The sequence below is a fragment of the Anopheles cruzii genome, chromosome 2, assembly GCF_943734635.1.
Source record: "Anopheles cruzii chromosome 2, idAnoCruzAS_RS32_06, whole genome shotgun sequence".
NCBI lineage: Eukaryota > Metazoa > Arthropoda > Insecta > Diptera > Culicidae > Anopheles > Anopheles cruzii.
The window spans coordinates 53,552,675-53,576,251 of record NC_069144.1 but is presented as its reverse complement, the minus strand read 5'-3'; the positions used below and the strand labels follow the sequence as shown (position 1 = coordinate 53,576,251).

The 23,577-nt window shown below is 46.0% G+C and overlaps 1 protein-coding gene across 1 annotated transcript in view; it reads left to right on the top strand.

Moving 5' to 3' along the window:
* The first annotated feature begins 1,159 nt into the window (after positions 1 to 1,159).
* Positions 1,160 to 23,577, top strand: part of LOC128266965 (gamma-aminobutyric acid receptor subunit alpha-4) — a 28,843-nt gene continuing 6,425 nt past the window's right edge. Inside the window, exons 1-15 of the mRNA XM_053003755.1 lie at positions 1,160 to 1,866; positions 2,473 to 2,487; positions 2,804 to 2,892; positions 4,134 to 4,220; positions 5,210 to 5,274; positions 5,484 to 5,704; positions 5,845 to 5,927; positions 6,376 to 6,516; positions 8,420 to 8,494; positions 9,244 to 9,396; positions 13,454 to 13,668; positions 19,734 to 19,784; positions 21,355 to 21,372; positions 22,726 to 22,846; positions 22,916 to 23,088. Of these exons, the coding sequence (XP_052859715.1) occupies positions 1,163 to 1,866; positions 2,473 to 2,487; positions 2,804 to 2,892; positions 4,134 to 4,220; positions 5,210 to 5,274; positions 5,484 to 5,704; positions 5,845 to 5,927; positions 6,376 to 6,516; positions 8,420 to 8,494; positions 9,244 to 9,396; positions 13,454 to 13,668; positions 19,734 to 19,784; positions 21,355 to 21,372; positions 22,726 to 22,846; positions 22,916 to 23,088 (2,211 nt within the window). The 5' untranslated portion in view covers positions 1,160 to 1,162. The remainder of the gene's footprint in view (positions 1,867 to 2,472; positions 2,488 to 2,803; positions 2,893 to 4,133; positions 4,221 to 5,209; positions 5,275 to 5,483; positions 5,705 to 5,844; positions 5,928 to 6,375; positions 6,517 to 8,419; positions 8,495 to 9,243; positions 9,397 to 13,453; positions 13,669 to 19,733; positions 19,785 to 21,354; positions 21,373 to 22,725; positions 22,847 to 22,915; positions 23,089 to 23,577) is intronic.

Below are 23,577 nucleotides of genomic sequence, written 5' to 3'. Positions count from 1 at the left end.
GGTTTAGCACTTGCAAACTTTAACCCATCGCCAGCCGGTGCCGTTAAACGTGAAAGGGTAGATGAGAAGGTGCCCTGGGAAGACAGTCGTTTTCCATTAGACACACACACACACACCCGAACACCGAGCTACTAGTAGATCGATCGTAAAGATCGAAGTGCTGGTTCATAAACGACTAAAGACTGCGAGCGAGAGAAGCACATAAAGTTGGAATCGATTTCCCGTGCGAATACCTTGCGAAGTCCTGTTTTCCACGTCCTGCCCGCTCCAGGCGCGAGGGCTACGCCTTTGGTAGGCTGCAAATAAAAATATAAAAGCCCTCGGGCAACCGGCGGGCTACCGGCGGGCGGCCAAATGGGCGAACAATGTCGTTGTTTGAAATACCAATTGGGATTAATGCGGGCTCGAGGTTCGGGCCCCGACGGGATCTCACAAGATGTTTAATGCATTTTCAAACCACGGCTCTTGAATGGGTAAAGAAAAAACTTTCTCTCTCTCTCCATCTCTCAGGACTCACAGGACTCTCCCTTACTAGCGTTGGGTTTTTGTTTTTTTTTGTTTGCGTAATTATTCGTCGCAAATAATCAGACCGCCGCACAATACTGCGCAATGCTCAGGATATTCGACCACATTTTATGGTGCCCTTTTCGTGGCCCCGTTTTGTACAGCTGATGTTGGTGGCCTCAGCATTTGATCTCGCTCGCTCATTTAATGAAGGCCCTCGAGGAAACGTTCCGTTTACCGTTCCAGCAGCGGCAAAGATTATTTTCATCTCGATTACTTTTATTTCACTGTCGGCCGAAGAAACACCATAATCGTTCGTAATCATCTTGTTGAAAAAGCGCGAGCGCCACCGGAAGTGGGATTAAGAATTGAACGCCAAGTCATGGCTGGTAATCGAATCGGTATTAATTTGAAATTAATGGGTCAATGGTCGCGGCATAAGCTCGCGTTGCTGCGCGTCACGATGATTTATGGCGCTAAGCATAATTTTCGAAATCCCATTTTTGTGGATTTGTTTCGCGCCTCGCTCATCATTAATGCTTCATATTCTGCATCCTACGAAGAATAATCGAAAAGAAGGCATCTTTTAAGGAAATTTAATACCAACCGCAAGACTATGATCTGATCCGTTTCTCCAACTCTTTGCAGATGTCCAAATATGGGTTTCTCGTGTGAAACTGCGCTCCGCCCTCAGGATCGAGTGCCGCGATCGGACCGATCGGATTTTGCGAGCCTCGCACCCTACCAGCACTATGGCCACGCCGAGCAACGAACGGCACTCAGAGCGGCAACCGTAAACCTCAAGGTGCGACGTCGCCACCCAACGCCGAACCACGCTAATGCGCCACCTGCGCCGACGAACCCGGAACCGCAGTTGAAAGTGTCGTCACCAGCACCACATGGAGGAAGCTGGCCCGCCAGCTGCGCCCCGTTTTTCACCGTGTCTTGCTCACCGGCGGCCGTACTCGACGAGTACTCGACAATCGTGCTGGACAAGCTCACGCAATTCCTCAGCCGCCATCTGGTAGCGTCGGACGCACGGCCGCTCCAGGATGGTCCGATGGCCGGCGGGGCCGAGCCGGACCGTCCGGCCGTGGCGAACGTACCTACCTTCACTGTCACACCGTCCAACCAAGGGCCGCCGAGTGCCGCCTGGTGCAGCCGGACCAACGACCTGAGCCAGCCGAACGTCCAGAGCAGGGCCGGCCGCCACCGGGACGAGGCCATCCTGCCGGTAGCGAAGGCAACCAGTAGTCACCATCTTGTAAGACATTCACTTTGTTTATACGCAGCCTCTAGTGTACTACTAGCGTTATGTTATCTAACGATACCAACAGTTGCCTCAGACACAGCACACCCAATGTAAGTACCCGCGGGGATGGCCTATCGAAATCTCGCATCCACATACCGCCATCATCTGGACCTGGTTGTCACGCCTATGGCTTTGGTTCCGCATCCGGGTCGTTTGGTTTACTTCGTGCTTTGGTCATATTGTTTCCTCCGTTTTTCTGTTCTATCTTTCTTCACTTGCGGCTTGCGTTTTCATCTCTCACTTGACGCATTTCTCTTCTCAACTTCACTTACATTACATGAGTTGTATTTTGTTTGTGTTGAGTCATGCTTTATTCCTACTTACGTTACGTTTGTGGTTCACTCTATCAAACCTTCCGAGGTAAATTTATTTAAAGCATTTCGTTGACTATCATGCCAGCTTTCATGGAAGTAGCCAAATAGCCAACAAGCTAGCCTATTCTAAAGCGGCACACTTCAAACAATTTAAGGCAATCTGCCTCAAATTACCACTTAGAGAATGCGCTTCCTCATTTTGCTCAACATACTAGTGCCCACTGTTTGCCGCATGTACTGCAAGCGAAACAACTTGTAGAAATCACATAAACGAAAAAAAACTTTAATCCTAACCGCTGCATTGTTTGTTTCTCTACCATAATGTCTAACTTTGCCAAACAGAAGAGGAAGAGTTCGGTAAATAATAAACACAATATGTTATAAATCACAAGAGCAAGTCAGAGGATCGAAAAGATCGCACAAAAAAACCTAGCTCGCGAGAAACTGAGTAAACCGAAAGTTTCCAAAATGAAAGTTGGTTGCGAAAGCAATATTTGACTATTTATGTTTGGGTCATTTAAGTTAGTTTTAACTGCATGCCTGATTACGTGCGTGGTTACGTTTCGTTAGGTTTTATTGTTTTCTGTACATTCGATTAGCGCTGCGCTCAAATTCACCATTCAACTCGCTCACTCGTATCGTGTTCTTGTCTCTGCTTCGACCATCTCCGCAGATTCGCCGAAGGAAAGTCGGATAAGGAAATTTTAGATCATCTGTTAAAAAATTCCCGCTACGATAAACGGCTGCTGCCACCAGTGGACGGTAAGTAAGCCGGCGTACAGCCGGGAACGGGACGCTGGGCACTAGTAGAAACCTCCCGGCTCCTGGCTCAAGTGCAGTGCAACAAACACACCTTTTGACCGATGCAAGCGATTACGGGAGCTATTGAGAGGTTGCGATTTTTCGTTTCATTTTGTCTTTCGTTAGTTCTTAGCAAAACACCGTACGATTGAAGCCATTACGATACCATTTACTTTGCATAAGTTAGCAAGCTGCGAACCCTGTTTGCCGCGATACGCGAAAACCTGCTTTTCTAGGTTTATCTAGAGTAGTCCATCGTTTTTGGAATGTGATCTCAACAGTGATTTTCATTTTTCGCTCATCCCACAAACGAATGGCAGACGCCAATTTGTCCCATATAAGTTACTTGACAGTAAAGCTTCTGAAGCACTTTAAAAAACATTGACTCAAGACATCGTGCAGCCCTTCTCGTGGGGCACAGAATATTAAAGAATGAAAGTCTAATTTAACAAAACCAGTGCCGAACTGTGCTGACGTGACCCGGTTTCAGCTGCCCCTTGTAGACTGTGCTAGCATACGCTCATGTTGTGGAATTTGTTTCATGTGTTGTGTTTGGCCAAAATCATTTTCTTGTTGTACATTCGCTCATGTTTTTCAGTGTCGTTCGTCCGTTTGCGGCCTTCTTTAGCTGAGTGGTTTTGTTGCAATAACTTATTTCTTTGTTTACTCCGTAGCAGTTTGGTTTTACATTCACATTCACGTTCCTCATTTCGCTTCACTGCAGTGTGGTTAGCATTTCTCTTTTTTGTTTCCTATTTGTGTATGTGTTCTATATAATTGTAAATATTTCATTGTTCCGGTACGGTTGTGTTGCTGTGTTGGTTTTTTTCTCCTTTCTTTGCGATGCCATCGTTCGCCATAGAACTCGAACTCACCAAGGCCATCATCGGCCAATGTCTAGTCCCTTAAAGTTGTATGGTTTCTCATTAAAGCAAAAGTCTTCTAACAAAACAAAGACAGCCAAACCTTCATAAACCTTTCCCACTACTAAGCGGCCGAGCGCCACGCCAAACTTTCACCAAACTGTCAGGGGGAAAGGAAACACTAGAACCATGCACGAACTTCTCTCGGCCGGCGTACGCCCGCCCTCCCCAGCCGATGGGGAACGGCCGACAGCCCACAGCCGCCAGAACCGAACCGAACCGATTGCCATGCCATGTCTTCTTGTTTTGCTTCTTCTTCTTATCTCTTCCTCTTTGCAGATGCCGATTTTTGCTGTGGCATGCACACGCCGGAAATGGCTAAACACATACCGGATATGCGTGTTCCAGGACGACCCCAGAATCGTGGTCCGTTTGCTTTCCCTTGTGCCCTAGTGTTTTTCTCTGCTACAATATTTCGTCCGCTACACCTTCTTTGTTCGTCCGTTCCTCCGTATTGCTTTGTTTTCATGCTCCTTGTACTGATTCTATGTTGTGTTGCATTTCCTCGGACTAGTCGTACTTCGTGTCGCGCGTAATTAGCATATCCTAACCCTGGATGCGAATGGATTCCGTTTTTATGTGTTCTCACTGCCGGCTGTATGTGTACCAGTGTTTATATTGCATTCGTCTACAACGCGTTGCAACATAAGTAGCAACATTTGATAGATTGTAGATGTTCATCGTTTTCATACGACGCCACTGCTGCTCGCTGACAGATCAATGTGCTTGCTAGTGGTGATCTTGCTTTCCCTTTAGTTCGTTTTTTTGTTTTCCGCCCACTAGTCTGTTGATCACTGTATTTTAAAGTGCACAGCATTATTACCAACATTCGATGACTTATGTAAGATATTTCCATTACTCTACGGCCTACGGGAAGCAAATAACAGTATCACGGCTTTATGTTTTACAATCAGCTGGGGATCATACTTTTACTAGTAGAACGTAAAAAGCGAAGCAAATTTTACTTTCAGTTCTTCAGTTTCTTTCCACTCTGAATCACGCTTAAATCACACTCCTTTCGATTGTACAATTCTGCACCGACTATATCCTGTTGTTGTGCCGCCGTTCTAGCGAAACCTACTTTACCAAGACGATGCGCGCCAACTCGCGGCTCGGTGATTGACTTCGTTAGGCATTTCGGTTGTTTTGTTTCATCACTTCGTTTTTAATCAAACCAGTAGAGTACCAGTTTGTATGCAGATTGCACGAGCCCGATTACCGTAAACCCGATTGCGAAAGTTAGTTCGTAAACTAATGACGAAAGTTCGGAATCACCATTTCCGCAAACCGCAATCCGCGAACCATGGCTAGTTCGGTGGCTACAGTTTTGCTCTCCGTGTTTGGAATCTTTCCAGGAACATTGACTGTGAACGTTAGCGTTTTACTATTAAGCTTAGCATCGCCAGACGAGTCTAGTTTGGTGAGTAGCTGGTTGGTGGTCAACCAACGGCCACGGAATAGAGAAACGCGTTGTTGTTTCTAAAATTCATAAACGCTGCACATTATTTATTCGCAACCTGAACGCCCGACGGGCGGGTGCTTAACAAACATATGCTCTTTATCCTTCCTTTTGTTTTATATCCACAACCCGGGCAACAACAACACACGCTCAACAACACCATCCGGTAGAAATACGAGGTCGAGTTTTTGCTGCAGCAACAGTGGTTCGATCCGCGGCTACGGTACGCAAACCAGTCGCAGTATGAATATTTAAACGCAATACATCACCACGAGGATATTTGGCTACCGGATACATACTTCATCATGCACGGCGACTTCAAGGATCCGATCATACCGATGCACTTCGCGCTCCGGATATACCGTAACGGTACAATTAATTATCTGATGAGGTATGCAGCTGTAAAAACACTCTCAGACCGATAAATCGGGAACCACTAATTAATATGCATGTCTTCCGGATGCGCCCGCTACAACCGGATGTCCGGCTGCCGGGTTCCGTCTCCGATTGCGTCGTTTTTTTACATTTCAGACGCCATCTCATCCTATCGTGCCAGGGTCGGCTGAACATATTTCCTTTCGACGATCCCCTGTGTTCGTTCGCGTTAGAGAGCAGTAAGTATGTTTTTGCTAACAATGAACCATTAATTATTACAACAAATCGTTTGGCATGCTAATTCGGTGATTGCAATAAAGCTAATCAAATTAATCAGCCTCTTGATTGTGCCAACTAATCGGATACTCTCGTACTCTTGGAAATTTAATCAAATCATCTTCGTTTCACTACATAGATAAAGATTTCCCTACATTTTCCGGCACTGTTCTCGTGTTTTGCCGGCAAAAGGAAGGCAATATTCACTTACAATTTATTACGATATACCGACCTGCCCAAGTCAAATTGAACATAAACATAATGGAGCAGGTTCTTCTGCGTACCAGCCATTCACCAGTGGCCTCCAAAAAGTGGTCCTTACTGATGGCAAACCATAACAAGTACAGTCGCCCTTGCTCATCGGCTTGCTCCCTAACGTCTTGGTTTTCTCTCTCTCTCTCTTCCGCACAGTATCGTATGAACAATCGGCAATAACGTACGTCTGGAAGAACGACGAGGACACTCTGCGGAAGAGCCCTTCACTGACGACCCTAAATGCGTACTTGATTCAAAACCAAACGATCGCCTGTCCCATCAAGGCGAGCTGGAGAGGTAAGGAACCGTGTCCTATTCCGGGCGGCGCAAACGTTGTGTTTGCAAACCGGAAATTCGGTGCCGTCCACTCCAGTGGGAAATCTGTTTCCCAGCTGTGGAGTTGGAGTTTAAAAACTTATCGTTGTCCACCTTTATTCCCCGATTTCGGATCCGTTTTAAAAAATGAGACCTTTTCTTACTAGACTTGTTTACTTTTACTCCCGTACTTTGTCTTGTGTGATTGATTTGTAGTGTTTTCAGTTGTGTTTTCTAATATCATCCTGCTGATCTAGTGATTGCCCTTGCCACACTGGTAATTAATAATCTTTTTATATCATCAATCAAACAACCATGGGCATTGGCATGATTCAACCAATGCCCGTTACCAAGCCAATTAATTATCCAAAAGTCCTCTCGATTCGGAACGGATTTGCTGAGTTCTGTGCCCTATTCGTGTCGCCTGTAGTCTCGCTATTGTGTAAACTAATGCCAGCCCCCAATTAGACCGATTGAACAATTTGTGAATGCAACAAACGTGTTTGTTTTGATGAAATGATAACGCTTTTTTGCTACCCATTAAATATTTGCCCAACTCCAGTTAAATAGAAGAAAAAAAACGTCTTATCGTTTTCATTATCTTTTGTTTTTTTTTCTAAATTCAACAAAACAACAGATAAACATTCCAAAGCCGGGGCGACTTCCGGGTTGGTGCCTGCCGTTCGGAGCTCGTTAGCGCCGCGAACGGAAGGCGCCATTCCGGTCCGTTTGAGTAATCGCGCAGAAAAAATTGCAAATTCTTCTTTGCAAGGCACCAGCGCCACGTTGACGTAATCATAATTACGGCGTGCGCTAAGCGGTGTCGGCCGTGCCTGTCTGGAGCGCAATGGAGCATCGCCGACTGGGCGCGTTGAGGAAAATTGGAAATTTATGAAGCAACAAAAAAAACAAATAACGGAAAAATCACGCTCGGTTGGCAAAGCGCGCCCATTCGTTTAATTGTGTGCACTTTATGTTTTTTCGCTCTCCCTTGACCATGTTTACACCCACTATGGGGTGGCCCACTATGGGTGTTAATGGTTAAATTATGCGCACCACTTTCGCCGATCGTCTTTTTTATGGTTTTGTTTCATTTATTGTGACCGACGCAGGCGATAGCAAAGGTTTAGTTGAAGCATTGTCGCAAACTTTCTGCGTGGTTTTAGTGGAATTCATAGTTTGCGTGGCTCTTTGAAGTTTGTTTCCCTCACCCTTCGTGTTTCAACTCAGTTTGCACTTCGGTTTTTAGTTTAAATTTTTTTACCTTCCATGATTCTTTGCTTATTTCTTTCCCATTACTGATATCGAGCCCTTTTACCTGAGGATCTTTTGCCAACTGATTTAATTACATTCCATTGAAGTAGTGATTTCATTAACGAAATTTGATTCAATTTCGAGTTATGTGCCAAAAAACATTAGCATCGTACGAGTTTCTAGGATACTTCAATCGAATTTTGCATTTAAATATCTATTCCTTCATTCGCATTATTTTTGCTACAGCTGACTAATTCACCCGATTATTATACTTTATACTCAATTTAAAAGTCTTACACAGCACCTCTTTGCTCACTTTTCACACGTTTATTTCACGCTTTTAAACTTATCGTTTTTACTTAACTACCAGCCCCGTTTTGGACTCTTGCGCTCAAGGCGCATGAGGCGGTAATGAGTTCGTCTTGTAGTTCCTTCAAACCAACATCGAATTCCCCGCGCGACATTTTGATTTCTTTTTCGTTTCGATTCCAAACATTGCCAAATCGAAAACCGACGAATACTGATCCTCCACCAAACTCCCGTTATCCTGTGACCTACGTGAAACTGTGCGTTATGATACCCTGAACTGAATTGACATTCTGCATGTGTCTGCAAACATTTTCTTCATCAGCCGAAGGACAAACACTGTCGGTAGAAGACGAAGAGTTTCTTTGTAATTTATGTCAGAGACGCTTTGAGGAGCAAGGTACATACCATCATTAAACACTATTTCAATCTTTTCCATACGCTCGAAGAAGCAAAATGTCCTCTTAGCCCCCTAGTCCCGTTGTTTTTCTGTTTCGCTAACCGTAGGACTTCCGTTTTATTGTGTTGGTTTTACGTTGGTTTTTATTGTTTCCGTGCTGACGCTTATGCCGACTCGTTTAAAGTAACACCACCTTCATTTGCTCTATTCTGGACAGGGCTTTTCTTAAATTATGGCTTTGCACAGCAAAAGTGAAGCATGGTCCACGGTGACCACGATCTTCATGCACGAAAGCTTTCACCATATTTTGTTCTACATTTATTTGCTCTTATGTTGATTCATAACCGGAAAGGATTTTGCTGTAAATATCAATTGGTTTTTTCTTTGAATATTTCTTTTTTTTTCCGTTCTCCACACACCGATTTGTTTGACGTGCTTTACAACAAAATTTAGGTGCTATCCCAAAATTGAGCGGAATGTGCTTGCATTGCTCTCCCCACATGTGCCTCTTCCCCCGTGTTGGCTCTGTTATTCCAAAATTATGCTCGCCCCGACAATGTCCCTGTTATGATGCTCCCTGCCTGTCGTGCTATCCCCGGTAGAGCAGTACCTATCAACATCAGCAAACTGTGAAAACGTTTAACATACATTTTAAATAAGCAAACAAACCAACAAACAGACCAATGTTTGACTGTATGAAACTGTATCTTTTCGTCAAACGATTGTTCGGTGCGTGTGTGCGTGCGCAGGAAATTACAGTTGTCTGAAAGTGGATTTAATATTTACAAGAGACCGAGCGTTCTACTTCACAACCGTCTTTATACCGGGCATCATCTTGGTGACGTCGTCCTTCATCACCTTCTGGCTGGAGTGGAACGCGGTCCCGGCCCGTTCGATGATAGGTAAATGGCTAAATCGCATCGCGACGGACGACGGACCCCAGCTACTACCTAGTGCACTAGTGCCATACATACTCACAAACACACACACACCTCTCACACAACCACGTGGACGACGCCACCGATCCTAGACACACAGAAACCGACCACACTCGCGCAGAACTCTATGACACGCCCCAGTCCAGCCACGCGGTCTGGACACATGCAAGGCTGGATCGATCGCTAGCGGGACAAACACGCTAACTATCTCACGAACAAACAACAGTCATTTGTGTCGGGCGGCTGACCCAACCGACCGTGTGCAGTCCGATCAAACGCTGCTGTCATCGTGCCCACTCGATGGGTTGTATAAGTTTCCACTTTGTCATTTACGTTATCGTGCTTCTTTTTTTCTCCATCTGCCGGAAGCATGTTTCAGCAAACGATTCACCTCATCATCACCCAATCTCCGGGGAGCATAAACACTGGTGTCCTACGGGCCGTTTCGGGAAGAGCCATCAAACTGTCACACCAAACACATGTCACACTCTCACTCTTCTCGGGCTAATGGCCAAATCGACAAACGCTTTTTTGCAACCAAACATGCCGAAGCCCGCGCTAGCAAAGCAAATGAACCAAAAGACCTGCAACAGAACGTTCAACTCAATTCAACTAGCTCGCAAGACTGTTAATGCCGATCGTGGAATGTTTTCGCATGCCGATTGGCGCCGCCAATTTTTGTCATTCTTACCAAGCACCAGCCGCCTCCATCAGTAATACTTATCAGTGTGTGCGTGTGTGTGGATAGCATTTAGTTTGTTTTTTACTAGCTGCATTCCGTCCGTTTTCTTCGTCTATGGCAGGCTTGAGGCCCGACTCATAAACCCGGTCGCATTCATTTAGTACTCATTACAGACATTTGCATTCGCATTATGCTATGATCGGCACTCGAATTGAAACAAAACTAATCCTTTCTCTATACGATTGTTTTAGTTTTAGGTTTATATTAGTTAATTTGCCCGCCGAGTGCGGGATACAGTGTTATTTTTCAGCAAATTGTAAACCATTAGTTTCCAGCAGCAAAAATAACTTCAAAATTGACTGACAGCAGTGCTTTACCACATTTTATTTTTATCATCATTTTTTCTTTCTTCTCTTCTTCTCTTTCTCTCTCTCTCTCTCTACCTCTAATCTCTTCTTCTACTTCTTAATCTGTACATTATTCACTGTAAATTCAAAAACCAACCCTAAAACGTTAACGGTTACTGAAATGATAACTCCTCCCTTTTTCGCTATCGACGTCCCGTTTGAACCCCGGTTTGACTCAAATTTACCACACGTTTCTGGATGTTGTGGAAAATAACATTTTGACCACCTGTGAAATGCCGAACGTTTGCCTCGAAAACTGCCTCTCAAACACACACACACATTTATCTGTTTTTCTGTTGAAAATTAAACCCCCAAAATTCCCGAATTTGCGGCGACCGTTGGCGTCGGCGATGGCGGCGATGGCGGCGACACCCATAGGTAATTACAGTTGCCTGAAGGTAGATCTCATGTTTACGAGGGATCGAGCCTTCTATTTCACGACGGTCTTTATACCGGGCATCATACTGGTGACCTCATCGTTTATCACGTTCTGGCTCGAGTGGAATGCGGTCCCGGCACGGGTCATGATAGGTAAGCGCAACCCAACTTCACACCACTAACTTCACGCCAACCTTCACTCACTTCTCCGACGTCGTCGTCGTCGTCTGTATGTTTCCTTCTGTGTTTCCGAGCGAAGTGGTTGACATTTCGTTGCAATCGAACAGGTGCTGGAAGCAACGCGCTCGATTCAATCAACTAACCAACTAAACACCGTACTTGTCGCTCCGATTTTCTGTCACGCGGTGTGTGTGTGTCTGTCAGTGTCTGTACCCTCACTTCATTGTCCGTGGTCTGTGTGACGTGCTTTACCGTGTTTGTTCCGTCCGTGCGTTCTGCCCTCGTGTGGTCTATGCTGCTAGTCGTTGTTACCTAGTCGAGTCACTGCCGACGGACTTCTCCGTTGTATAATACTGCTTAATTGTGTAAAAAATGTGGACGTTTACTGAAACCTGTCAAATGGTACGAATGATGCATTCATTCCTTCGTTCCGTTTCTAATCATTACAAATGCTTCCTACCGTGAGACTTGTATTTTTATCATCATCTGTCCTACGCTGCTTGTCTTGTCGTGTTCGAGACCTATCTACGGCATTTTTTTTTTTCCTGCAGCTCTGTACAGATGTAAATATGTATGTATGTAACCTGATGATGGAGCGCAGCGAGCGTTGACAGACACATGTGGTCGATTGTTCTGCGTGACAGCGCGCAGCGGTCCCACCCAAGGATGTGGACGAAAAACCAACAGCACAATGTTCCATTTGCTAGCACGTCATGGACAGTCAGCCGACAGTTATTCTTGACTTTTTGTCCTTTCTGTGGCCAAATTGAGCTTCTATAAACAGTGCCCAAATAAACAGGACCCGCTCCGTGCTGGAGGACCCCGCACCCCAGTAGTGCCACTTCCGGTCGATAGCTTCTGTGGCGAACAAGTGTGTCAAGGATCGGTCGATTGCCGGTCGGTTGATTCTACGAAGCCGCCGGTGGTCGAATGTGGCTATCGAAGGGCAATGTACGACCCAGCCACGAGCGTTGCTATGTTGCCACTCCAATGTTTACTGTGGCGGTTGTGTGGCTAGGCGATCGACGTTTTCCTTACTCAAACGGTATCGTGGACTCGAAATAAAACCCATGGTAGAGTAGATTGTCGGTCGAATAGAGCAACGTCAAACTAGTTATGGTACTGTCCTAAAAATATTTGCTCGATTCGATGTTTATGTTCCAAAATGATGTTCATTTGTTGTTCAAAAATAATCTTTTTAGATCTGGCTGGCCAGTTTTGTCTGGTCCATTCACAAGAAGTTTTCTAAGATTTACGTCAATTATCGCTTGTTTCTCTCCTTATTCTATTATGTTAAAAAAATGCCGTAATACCATTTCGCTGTCGCACCCCTAAACCGAGAGGATTTCAATTGAAATCCATTCGTCGTAAGCAAGCCATTTAACAAAAATAAGAAGTGGCAGTAGCACCACGGACAAGTACCCTATAAAAGTAATGCAGTTCATACGGCGCCATACTTTCTATTGAAAATTGGAAAATACAATGATTGACTTTCAACTGGACAGAACTTGCCGGCTTTTCCGAGTCCTACTCTATCGCTTTCTTCGTTTCATACCAATCGACATATCAATCGCAGTTTTTTGCGTACCACCAAAAGGCCATTGAGTGGCATATTATAGAAGTTTAATTATTTTTCTCTACAAATCATCCATTCACTGGCGGAATGCCAATCCGCCATCCAATCATTTTGCGTGAAAAACGAGGAAGAGGGAGTAGAGGGAGTGGAAATAAGCGCAAAACTGTTCCGGCATGCTGGTGGCCGGTAGAAAATTATTTGAATAATAATAATAGAAGCGTTTATCATTACATTTCATGCTTAATTGACTGGATCGTTGATTCGCTGCTCCGCTGCGCCGTGACCGATTTCCGTTCGCTGCGCTGTTTCGTGTGCTTTGTCCCCGTTGCCCGTCCCATTCACGCTTTCCATTCGTTCTATAGCCATTAAAATCAGCGTGGCTCATAAGCCCTCATTGCCACGCAAACGAGCCCCACAGTCGTAGACTAACTTCCATCTCACCGATAAGCACAAATCATCTGTATGTACTCGCGCGCACACGTACGGCAACACCACAAGCACATAAACACACCGACACACACGCGCACACACACACCCACACAGGTTGACTGTCGCTGCTTGGACGCCTCACGCAACATCCGGACTACGCACGAAAATGCAACAGCTCTCCTGTTCTGGACTGAAATTCATTAAAATACGATGCGCTCATTAAAAATGCAGCCTCCGAGTGACCGTTAGCCGCCGTGACTCATTCTTTCTCTCTTTCTTCTCTCCGTCACTGTTGCTGCTCGTCGTCGTTGACGTCGGCGTCATCCGACCACGTGGTTCTACGGGCAACCGGGCGCCTCCATCGTGCAGGTGTAACAACCATGTTGAATTTTTTCACCACCTCAAACGGTTTCCGCAGTACACTTCCGGTCGTGTCCAACCTGACGGCGATGAACGTGTGGGACGGGGTGTGCATGTGCTTCATCTACGCCTCGCTGCTGGAGTTCGTGTGCGTCAACTACGTCGGCCGGAAGCGACCGTTGCACAATGTTGTATATAGGCCAGGAGAGAATCCAGTCACTCAGGTAACGTACCACTGTGACCAACTATCCCGGAGCCAATCCACTCCGTCGAATAGCTCGAACCCCTGCCTCGTGGCACGCGTGGCGTCCGACCTCGTGCCGTCCCAAATGAACGAAAAACAATTGCACGCACAGACCAAAGTAATTAACACAACAGATGCGTTCGTCCTAAGGGCCGGTGCGCTCCTTGGTGCGCTCTGCTTCACGTGCTGAAAATACGCCCATTAGCATCCCCGTCAATAGCAACCATCCCCACACAAACTCACTTCACCACCATCACCTCATCGGCCACCGTTGCCGGTCCCCGAACCTGTCCGTCAGAACCTGCCCTATCTGCTGAAGATCACCGCAGTGCACACTTTTCTATATTTTCCACTCTTTTAGCGTTCTATTTTATCTCTTTTCTTGCTCCACAACCTTCTGTGGTCTGTCTCTCTGTGTCTCTCTCTCCCGCTCTCTCTCTCTCTCAGGCTCTCCTTCTTTGTGTCACTCTGATTTCGTTGTCCCCTGTGTTTGCTTCTGTTGATCCGTGCAACGTGGCACCATTTCTTAAAGCGTATCCTTCTTTGGTTTTCTCGCTTTCGAGTCAATGTTTCAATCTTTTGTTCAGGTTTCTCGTTTCGTTTTTTCCATTCCTTTTATTTTCACATTCATTTTCAGCTTTTCACCTTTTCGGTTATGGTCGTCTTGTTTTGTTACTTTTTCTTCTGTCCTTATTTGTCTTCAACTATTAGTTTTCTTATTACTTGTTTCGTGGTACCCTGATGAATACGACTTTTAACGGCCAACAAATCGATTTGTTTCTAAAAATGCATAAATCGATATTTGAATAATGGGTGTCAGTTTTTCCCATTTTCCGCTTGCTCATCGTGAGGATAGCGCCCGTGAATGTGCATCAATAATAAACTCACAGTTTGCTGAATGCTCTAATTGTCAAGACGCATTTATAAAATGAGAATACTTTCAACGGCACAAATAGACTCCTGTGGCAAACACAATCGAACTAAACTTGGCTGCGTCTTTCCCGTGTTCAAACTGTACGCGCTGTGGGCTGTGGAGCATATGTTGCAATGTTCAACGTTTTGTCTTCTTTCTATACATCCCTTTAAGGTGCTTTCATTTAGTTTCATTTCGAATGCTGTTTACCGTTTTCTAAAAACTCTATTCTATATTCACGAGTACTTTTTATTGCTACCGCTTTATCATTGCACGCGCTCTTTCTCTATTCTACTCTTTTTGGCTCTTTTTCCATAGATAACCTTTTTTTCTGAATTATTCGCTCGAAATCGATTGGTGGCTATGTCCAACTATCGTTTTTTTCCGATCCGAGAGTTTTGTACTTTATCAGACAACTAGTTCGTGGCCGTGTCGTGTTTCAATTTTTTTACACAATCTTTCACGAAACGCTCTGTACTATATTTCGTGTGTCAAGTTTTCCAACTCAAAAGCATTGTTTTTTCTATATCGTTACAAAACGAGTTTGCTCTGTAGATATGTACGTGTGTCGTGAGTTTCGATGTTACTTTTTTCTATGTACTTTGTTCTCAATAAATCTAGACTCGATGTATTGTTAACTGCTAGCGATTGAAAGTGAGGGGATAAAACAAGTTTTCATATCGAATCTCATTGAATCGACTTCAATAGTGTGCATTTTTCCTAAATGGTAATATTAAGTGCTAGTTCTAAGAAACGATTTTTTTTAATTTACTACTGTGTGGAACATATCGAGAACCATTTCACATCAATCACTCTTTGTCGTAGCCTCGCATTGCACTGACTAATAATTTCTATTTATCGTAAAACTTCCACTATGTCCCTGCTGCAAAAGCATAATATTGATGGCTTCCATTGGCTACCACAACCTCGGTGTTGCGCGGGTAATTCAATCGATCGGAGCTGAGCGAACTCTGCACGAGTTCGCTGAACTTTACCGCCCATTTTGGTTACCGATAGCATAATTACAAAAATCGTTACCTACGTTAATTAATAATGAGACCAGCCCAGCCCAGCCAACATGGTGCACCACTTCAATCGTACCGCGATGCACATGCTTTAGTTCACACACATATGATACCGACCATAGGCGACATGGTTTGCAGCATTTTTCCACATTGTTTTCCTGTGATAAAATTATGCTTGTTCCAAGACCGAATCTGCACAACCACATCATCACACTGCACTCCCAGAGCAGCACTACGGATACCGATTACACTGATATCGCTTACGGCCACACCGCATTTTTAATTTCGAAAAAGCTTTAAGGATATCAAACCATTCGTAATGGAAGGCCAAGTCGTGTGTTCAAGTCCCTTCCCGGACGGTGCGGTTGGCACTACATTCATTATTCAAGGCTTTCCGTGACAACATTACGGCGACTTTGTGATGATCTGCATAATCTGCAGCGGTTCGTGCATACATCGTGGGTCTGATTCATGGCCCCGGGGTCTGATTCATGTCGCCCCGGTTGCGTGTCGCAGCGTCAGGCTGAATATGAAACATGCAAGGTTGCCTGTTTTCCCGTTTGTGACACCGATTAATGCTTGCCGCATAATAGTCGCAACTCGCAGGTTTGAATTTTAAAACACTACTCTGTCATTAGCCAGCGTCCTTGTGGCACCAGTGGAGTCGAGTATGAGTCGAGGAAAATCCAATAATCACTTCTTTCTTCCCGAAAACCTTATAATTACCTGCCAAATGACCTTTTCGCGAGAGGCAAGCATCGTTTCGTATCGTGCAATGGTCGCTCAGGGGACCTTCAGAGCATGATGTTTGTGGAGCAAAACATGCTGAGCTCGTGATGGTCGAAGTTGCGCACTTTTGCTTCATATTACTGCTCCCGAGGGCAGAGCGAATAAAGTTTTCAATCATCGCGTGGTAATCAATCATGCCAGTATGGGGTGACTCATTAATAGGACTTTTTCTGCCGCAAACCGTGAGAAATGTTGAGCTTTCTTATCGTCCTCGATAAACAAGCTACGATTTTAAGGGCCAAAGATAGTTCAAAATAAGGAGACGATTGGAAAGTGCAAAAATTCGTCCCCAACCGGAACAGTTGGGTTGGGGTTTTTGGCATTATTTATTTATTTGTTTGTATAAGTCAACGGGCGACTTAGCCTAATTGACAATAGAACTTAACCATAAACTAGAACTAAAGCTAATCGATCTGACACAACGCAACGACCAAGCTGGTAACCAATGGTTTGTGGGAGACATTGACGATAATGACACGGACGAAACATTTACCAAGAAGAAGACATGAAAGCAAAAACATCACGACACTGATCGAGGGATTAACGGAAGGTTTTGAATTGAATGTTGGATACTAGTTTGAATTCAGCAAATTGTGATCAAACATTTTTGGGAAAATGTCCTTAAAAATATATAACAAAAGTAGTTTTAGTAAATAGTCACAGAAAAATAGTAATCACAAATACAGATTATGCGGTAAAATTATTCAAGCACTTGTTTGTACCACACTACAAAACCCATTTTCAATAATCACCTATATTTGAGTAACGTTAACGTTGTGAAACGAAGACACGAATCGAAACCTTGATAAATGTTTTCATTCAATCAATACCGTACAGAAATATTATCCTGTTTTCTGCCCAAAACGATTGCCGCTGGTGATTCCTGAGTTCGTTTAATACGCGCCTTATGTGCCTCTGGTTGAAGAAAATTTCACCCTCTGTTCGCGTTCTCTCACCACTTTTTCCTACGGGCAGCCATTGCATCCGGCGGAAAAATCCATCACCGTCGTAATGTTTCCGCTGCGCTGAACCGCCCCAGGGCCCAGCTACACCGACCGGCGGTATCCGGACTCATCGTTGCAAATATGACGGAAATATCTACCTCTGCAGATGGATGCTCCAGCCCGGACTCATCCGGGGGTTTGCGATTTCCCGTTGCCATTTCCGGTTCCACGATCCATGGCCCTAGGGCGGCTGTTGGATTTTCACCCCGAGATGTCGCCCGGCCAGACTGCAAGTCACTGCGGGTCGTTGTTCCAACGCAGCTTCCAAGACATTCTTCCGGGCCGGTCACGACGGAGCAGCAGATTGCAGTCGCTGGATTGCTGGAGAGAGACTCTCTGTGCACAATTCCCCGCGGGGTGATTGGTCAGTGGCACAGAGTGAGAAAAGTTTTATGCTGCAGATAACCATTCGAACTGATGACGAATGGTGCAACGTGACGAACCATTCGATTTCAGGTCAGCTCGTTCTCAATCGATAGAGAAAAGCTCCTTTTTGTAAAAAAGGAAACGGACGCAATGCCGGAATGTTAGCTGCTGAGCGAGTTGAGCCAAAACTCGAGCGTCATGTAGATCGATCGAGTGGGGTTGGAGTTCTTTCTGCTCCTTGGCATGCGGGCCAAGAAGCACAACTGTTTACTGCAACAACAATATTCCTGCCTCGCTGCGACCCGACTTGGCACCATTCCCATGGTTGTTACGACAACGACCCAGCTGAATCGATTTTTATTATGTTTTATTGATGTCAGAACTTCTCACACACCGCCGGCGGTGTCGGTGTCCTGTTTCCTTCATCATCCGTCCGCCAAGCTAATAAACTGCCACCGACCGATGGCCAAAGTGCTGCTTCGCAAGTCAACTGGAATTGTGGGAAAAGCCCCGAGCGTAGGGCACGAACTTTGACCGCCGCATCTTCGTCCGGGCCAAATCCGGGCGAAAGGACGACGACAGAAGACGTCCCGTGGAGTTTTCTTTTAGTATCGGCCCATAAGTCACGGCACAGGGAAACTGTCGTCACCTGTCACGAGTTCACCTCCCAGTGTACCCATTCTTTGCGCAGGTAGCTACCTCCCAACACGCTGCAGCCAGGCGCCGGGTGTAATCAAGGATTCTAGCTTCTGGCGAGTGTACCACGTTTTCTACTCGGAACATGCCAAGTCACATCGTTCACCCTTTGGAGCGCGTTCGCTAGGAGCGAAAAGCGAAGTGAAACTATCTCTGGCAGTTTGGTGTCGTGGCGAGTTTTTCTTCGCCTCGGGACGAAGCGCGAACGTATTGACACGTCCGGTCGACGGTGTAACGCTCCCCTCGACACGACACGGTCTGGCAGGAAGTTGCGGGGACATTTTATTGCCGTTTTTGCCGAAGATACCCGTACTTAGTGGGGCGCCAGGTGCTCGGTACGGGCCCTGACACAATGCCGAAAATTCCAATCGTTTCGAGCTGAGTGCGTTTTAAAAATTTGTTTGGGCAAGCTGCCCAACTTGCTGGTGAACTTGTGAGGGTCCTTTGGAATACGGCATCTTTTTTCGACAATTTTAACGGCCAAAAGCTTCAATTGCTGTGATTGACAACGGCACTGCGCCGAAAACCTCAAAGATCTTTTTACCACAGCAGGGTTTGAATATCCTTAATCCAGCTTTAATCGAGTGCCTTGCTCGGCGGCAGCTCGTGGGCGAAAGGTTCACACGCCACCGCCGGCTGTTGTAAGGATTCGCTTAAAGGCGATCGAAAGTGTCTAAGTATACCCCAAGTACCGTGGAAGCTTTCTTCGAGCTGATTCGTTACTCTTTTTCGACTTCAGTTCCCTCGTTCTCTCCACCCTTTTGTTGTGTTGTATTCCATTCTGTTTTTATCCGTCTCGTATTTTAATTAAACCTATGTCCTGTCGTTTAGTTCGGTTCGTAACACCTCTTCCGCTCACACCCAACCAGAGTAGCGTGTTTCAGCTTCATCTTTTCGCTCTTTTCCTCTTTACATTTTTCGAATTCTTCACACTCTCTAACAGCCGCTTGTTCCTAGTGCTTTCCCCTAGCCAAGGAAGACTTTTACAGTACACTGCCAAACACGCACCACAGACACACACACACACCTGCTAGTTTCTATTGGTTGATATCCCGATTTCATCCACATTGCTCCGAACATTGCTACAACACAACCAACCACCAAACACACACACACAACATACCAACACATGCGCATTTATGGTTTCCGTTGTTCCGTTCTCGAACTTTTCCTACACCACGATGCTGCTCTCTGTTGTAATGTATGTGTATGTTTTTTAGTATCAACCAATTTGTGTAATGTCATTTTCCAGCGTCTTCCAGCTGTCCTAAGCAGGATCGGAATAATTCTCGCTAGCCCCCTGGTAAGCTATCTTATTTATTCTACCATCATCTACTACAACTCAAAGCTCCCCTCAAAACTCAAACCCGAACCCCCGCCCCCAGCCGATGGAAAGTAGAACTAAAATCGAATCAGAAGCCCTACAGCCATCCCGACACCCATCAAAAGCTGCTGACAATGCCAGGCATTGCGCCTCTCATGCAAGCCCCGTCAACCTATATTTTTGTTTCACCCGCGATCTGAAGCGTGCCTCCTTAGCACCGCGCGACCCCGCTCTGTCAAACCTCGCCCTGTCGACCCTGTCGGTCCCGCCGGGGGATGGGCGGGTGCCTGTTGCTAGTGATATGCTGGAGGGCTGCTAGTAGAGCAACCTGCCAAACCTGCCATGTACAGCAATAGTGGCCAAACCAAGCCCCGTTCGGTTTTGTGCTCTATCGCCGTTTCTGTTCGCTTACAACCGCGCTGCTGAAGTAACCCGCCGTACCTAAAGCCTCCGAAAGCAGTTTGAGACAGCAAACCTCTTGCTTTGTTCAACAATAGAGTCTTAAGATATGCTACAGGATGGGTCGTTGGAAGTGGAATCATTTGTTTCTTTAGAAAAATAAATTAACAGATTTTTAGTTGTTGTTCATTTGAATTTTTTTGCCGGACCGTGCCGTATTTATGTTATTTTTTGTCCAAGAAGATTTGTAATGATCTCTTTTTAGAAACGCTTTTGATCAAATGTACCCTACTTTTGGCGTTTTTCGTCACTCTGGCTAGTGTTTCGACTCTGGTGCCGTGCTGTTGGAACCAGTAATTGTCTATGTCATTTTCACAAACAATATAGTGTTGAATGTACTGCTGAACACGAATTACGATGTTCGAAGGTTGTGCTGACATTACGCTTCCAACTTAGTCGATCTGACAGCTAACGTCAGAGATATAGGCGTTGTCCGATGCTTCCACTTCCGATGGCCCAACCTGTATTAGAAAAAAAAATATCAGCCAAACATATTGCGAGTGAGCATGGTTAGCATAACTCTTGTAATCACACCGAACGAAAGCATAAAACTCGCGATCCCACTCGGTGATCCCGTGTTTCGTGTGTCGCGTACGATCCCTCCGATTTTTGAAACCTACTTTTGTTTCTTCTCATGCTATCTTCTCTTCTATTTTTCTCTTCTCTCTTTCTCTCTCTCTCTCTCTCTCTGCCTCCTATCGCGCCACACACGCCATCCGTGCCGAACCTGTTTTGGCTTCCTGTTTTACTTGCTTCACTGTGATCCTGCTTTTTTGTTTTTTTTTTTCTGATTGGCCCAAACGGTGTTTGGTTTTCTAATGGGCTCGCTTACTGTTTGCTTCAAAATTCGCTCCAATGTTTCGTTAACGTACCTTATTTTTGTACCCGTCACTTGGCTGGAGTTTTCCGTTCCGTTACATGAATCCGATCCGAAACGCATGGCTTCTCGACTTTTGGTTCCAACCGAAAAACCGAACCCAAACTCCTCAACAAACAAAACCCATAACATTCCGCAACATCTGATCGACAACCCACCACGCGGGGGGTCGGGCCGGGCGGGCACAACCACCACCCCTCCACCCGTCATCAGTCGTCGAGGCTTTTGTCGGTAACGTTTGACGGTTTGACGCTTGCTTCCCACACACTAGTTGCCAGTCGGCCCCGTTGGGTTGTGCTCGGTTTGCTTGTTTTTGTCAAGTTCACGGGCGCGGGCGAACGAACGATTAGAGGGCGAACATTCTAGCACACACGTGCGTGTGTGTTCACGAGGATTAGAATCTGGTGTTGAGGAGTAGCGCCCGTTGGCCACATCGCTTTACGCTTTTCCGGGTCCCCGGTTCCCGGTTCACCCGTTTCTTGCTTACTTTTTTCGTGATCGCTGCTCCCGAGTAGACCGGTAGCCCTCGCATTGCGTAGAGATCGTACATGATCGTGCCTGTTGATGCTTGTAATCGATGTCATAAAGCTGCACCCACCATTTACGCAACCAATTCCAGTTCTTCCCCGTCGATTCGGACCGATTCTGTTTTTATTGTTCCTGTTACCTTTTATTCCGGTTGTTTGTTATTATTTTTATTTTATTGACCAAAATGTGAAAAGTACTTCGACTTTGCAATATCGGTTCACATCGATTTCATTGCGTCACAATACTTGCGGCGCCGTTGATGATTGTTGAATGAACTTATAGCGTTTCAGCACGAAACTAGTGATGTGTGTTTAGTGTTGTAGCGCGCCTAGAAACTGTACATATGAAGCATACAACTGACGCCTGGATCGATTTCGGCCGACTCAGGCCAACCCATTCACCCATCATGGAAATGGTACTCCGGCAGCCGAAAGGCACATACATTGCTGGCCTTCAACGCTTCAAGGCCCTCGCTACCGCAGGGATCTCGCCGACCGCCATAGTCATAGTCAACACTTAGCTTTGTTCCCTCGATTGATGCCCTACCTGCTCGAATTTCACGTCACATTAGCAAATTGGCGCTAGTCACCGAACTTACTACTACTTTCGGAATCTTTCGAAGGACAAAGTAAAGTGGACACTAGAAGAATAGTTGTTTGGATACCGCAAACTACCTTCACTAGTTGTAGCTGAATGTTGCTTGATGTTAAAACCATCGTTAGCTTAATGTTCCAACCAGCCTTCATCCCAAGCGAACATTCTATTAATAACCATAAACAGACCCATCCATTGCATGACCGTTCTGGTTCTGGAAAGCCATAATTATTTTATAAAAAATGTTGCAAAACTAAATCGAAAATTCAAACGCCTCAAACGAACGTCGCCCCTGGCTTCACTTGTTACACGCAAACACCAATCTACAGCCTGTGTGTGTTTGTGTGTGTGTGCGCTCGGACACAATGAAGCCCTAGACAAACAACAACAGATATTCGCGGGGGGTGGAAACTTGTTGCCCGTTAATTTTAAAACCAGTCGAACCATTATTTGAACGAGCAGGAAACGATTGAGCGCGAGTTTCACACGGCCATCGCCGCGGAGAAGACGACCGGCGCCACCGCCGCCGCCGCCGCAGCTTCAGCTACAGCCACCGCCGCTGGCTCCACTACCGCCGCTTCCGGTTCCGTTGCTTCCGTCGGCCGGGCCACGCATCCCGGCAACCAACCGGCAGCCAATCAGCGAACTTCAGCCGACGTTGGCGCCGGCGGCGGAAGTTCCGGCGCTTCCCAACCACCGACCGCGGCCAGTGTGCAGCGGTGCGAGGAAGGGTTCGCTTCCGGCCCTTCCGGCAGCCTGACGCACCGCCGAACGCCAACGGTCGAAACGAAGCTTAACGAGATCGGGCTTATGGAGACGAGCTTTGTAAGTTGTGCCGCGGGCCGCGGGCCTAACCCGTTTCCGGTTGACCACTCCCGGATTTGACGCCCCGGGAAGTGCCGGGACCGGGAGGCGATGAAGGGCGAGACTGCAACCTAACAGCATTCCCACAGTTACTAACCCGAGTGGGGGCCATTTTGTGATTGCATTTATGCTGCCACACACTGAGTGTTTTCCGACGTTTGTTTCCCGCCCATTTTTTTGTGCTTGCTCGGGTTATGCTCAACCGCTTTGTCGACGTATGTTCGACCTTAATGTTTGTCTGTCGCTGTGTGTGTGTTCGATTGAGTGTATTCGTGTGGCATGGCCAACTAACCATCCCGACCACGGAGCGCACCGAAACGAGAACAGGACCGATGCACCGCAAGTTCTTTGACCATGATATACGGAGTGTCCTTTTTCCTTCTTTTTTCTGAACGTTTTGATGAGATTTTAATTACTTTTTGGGAAAAGGTTTTGTGGAAAATACATTGA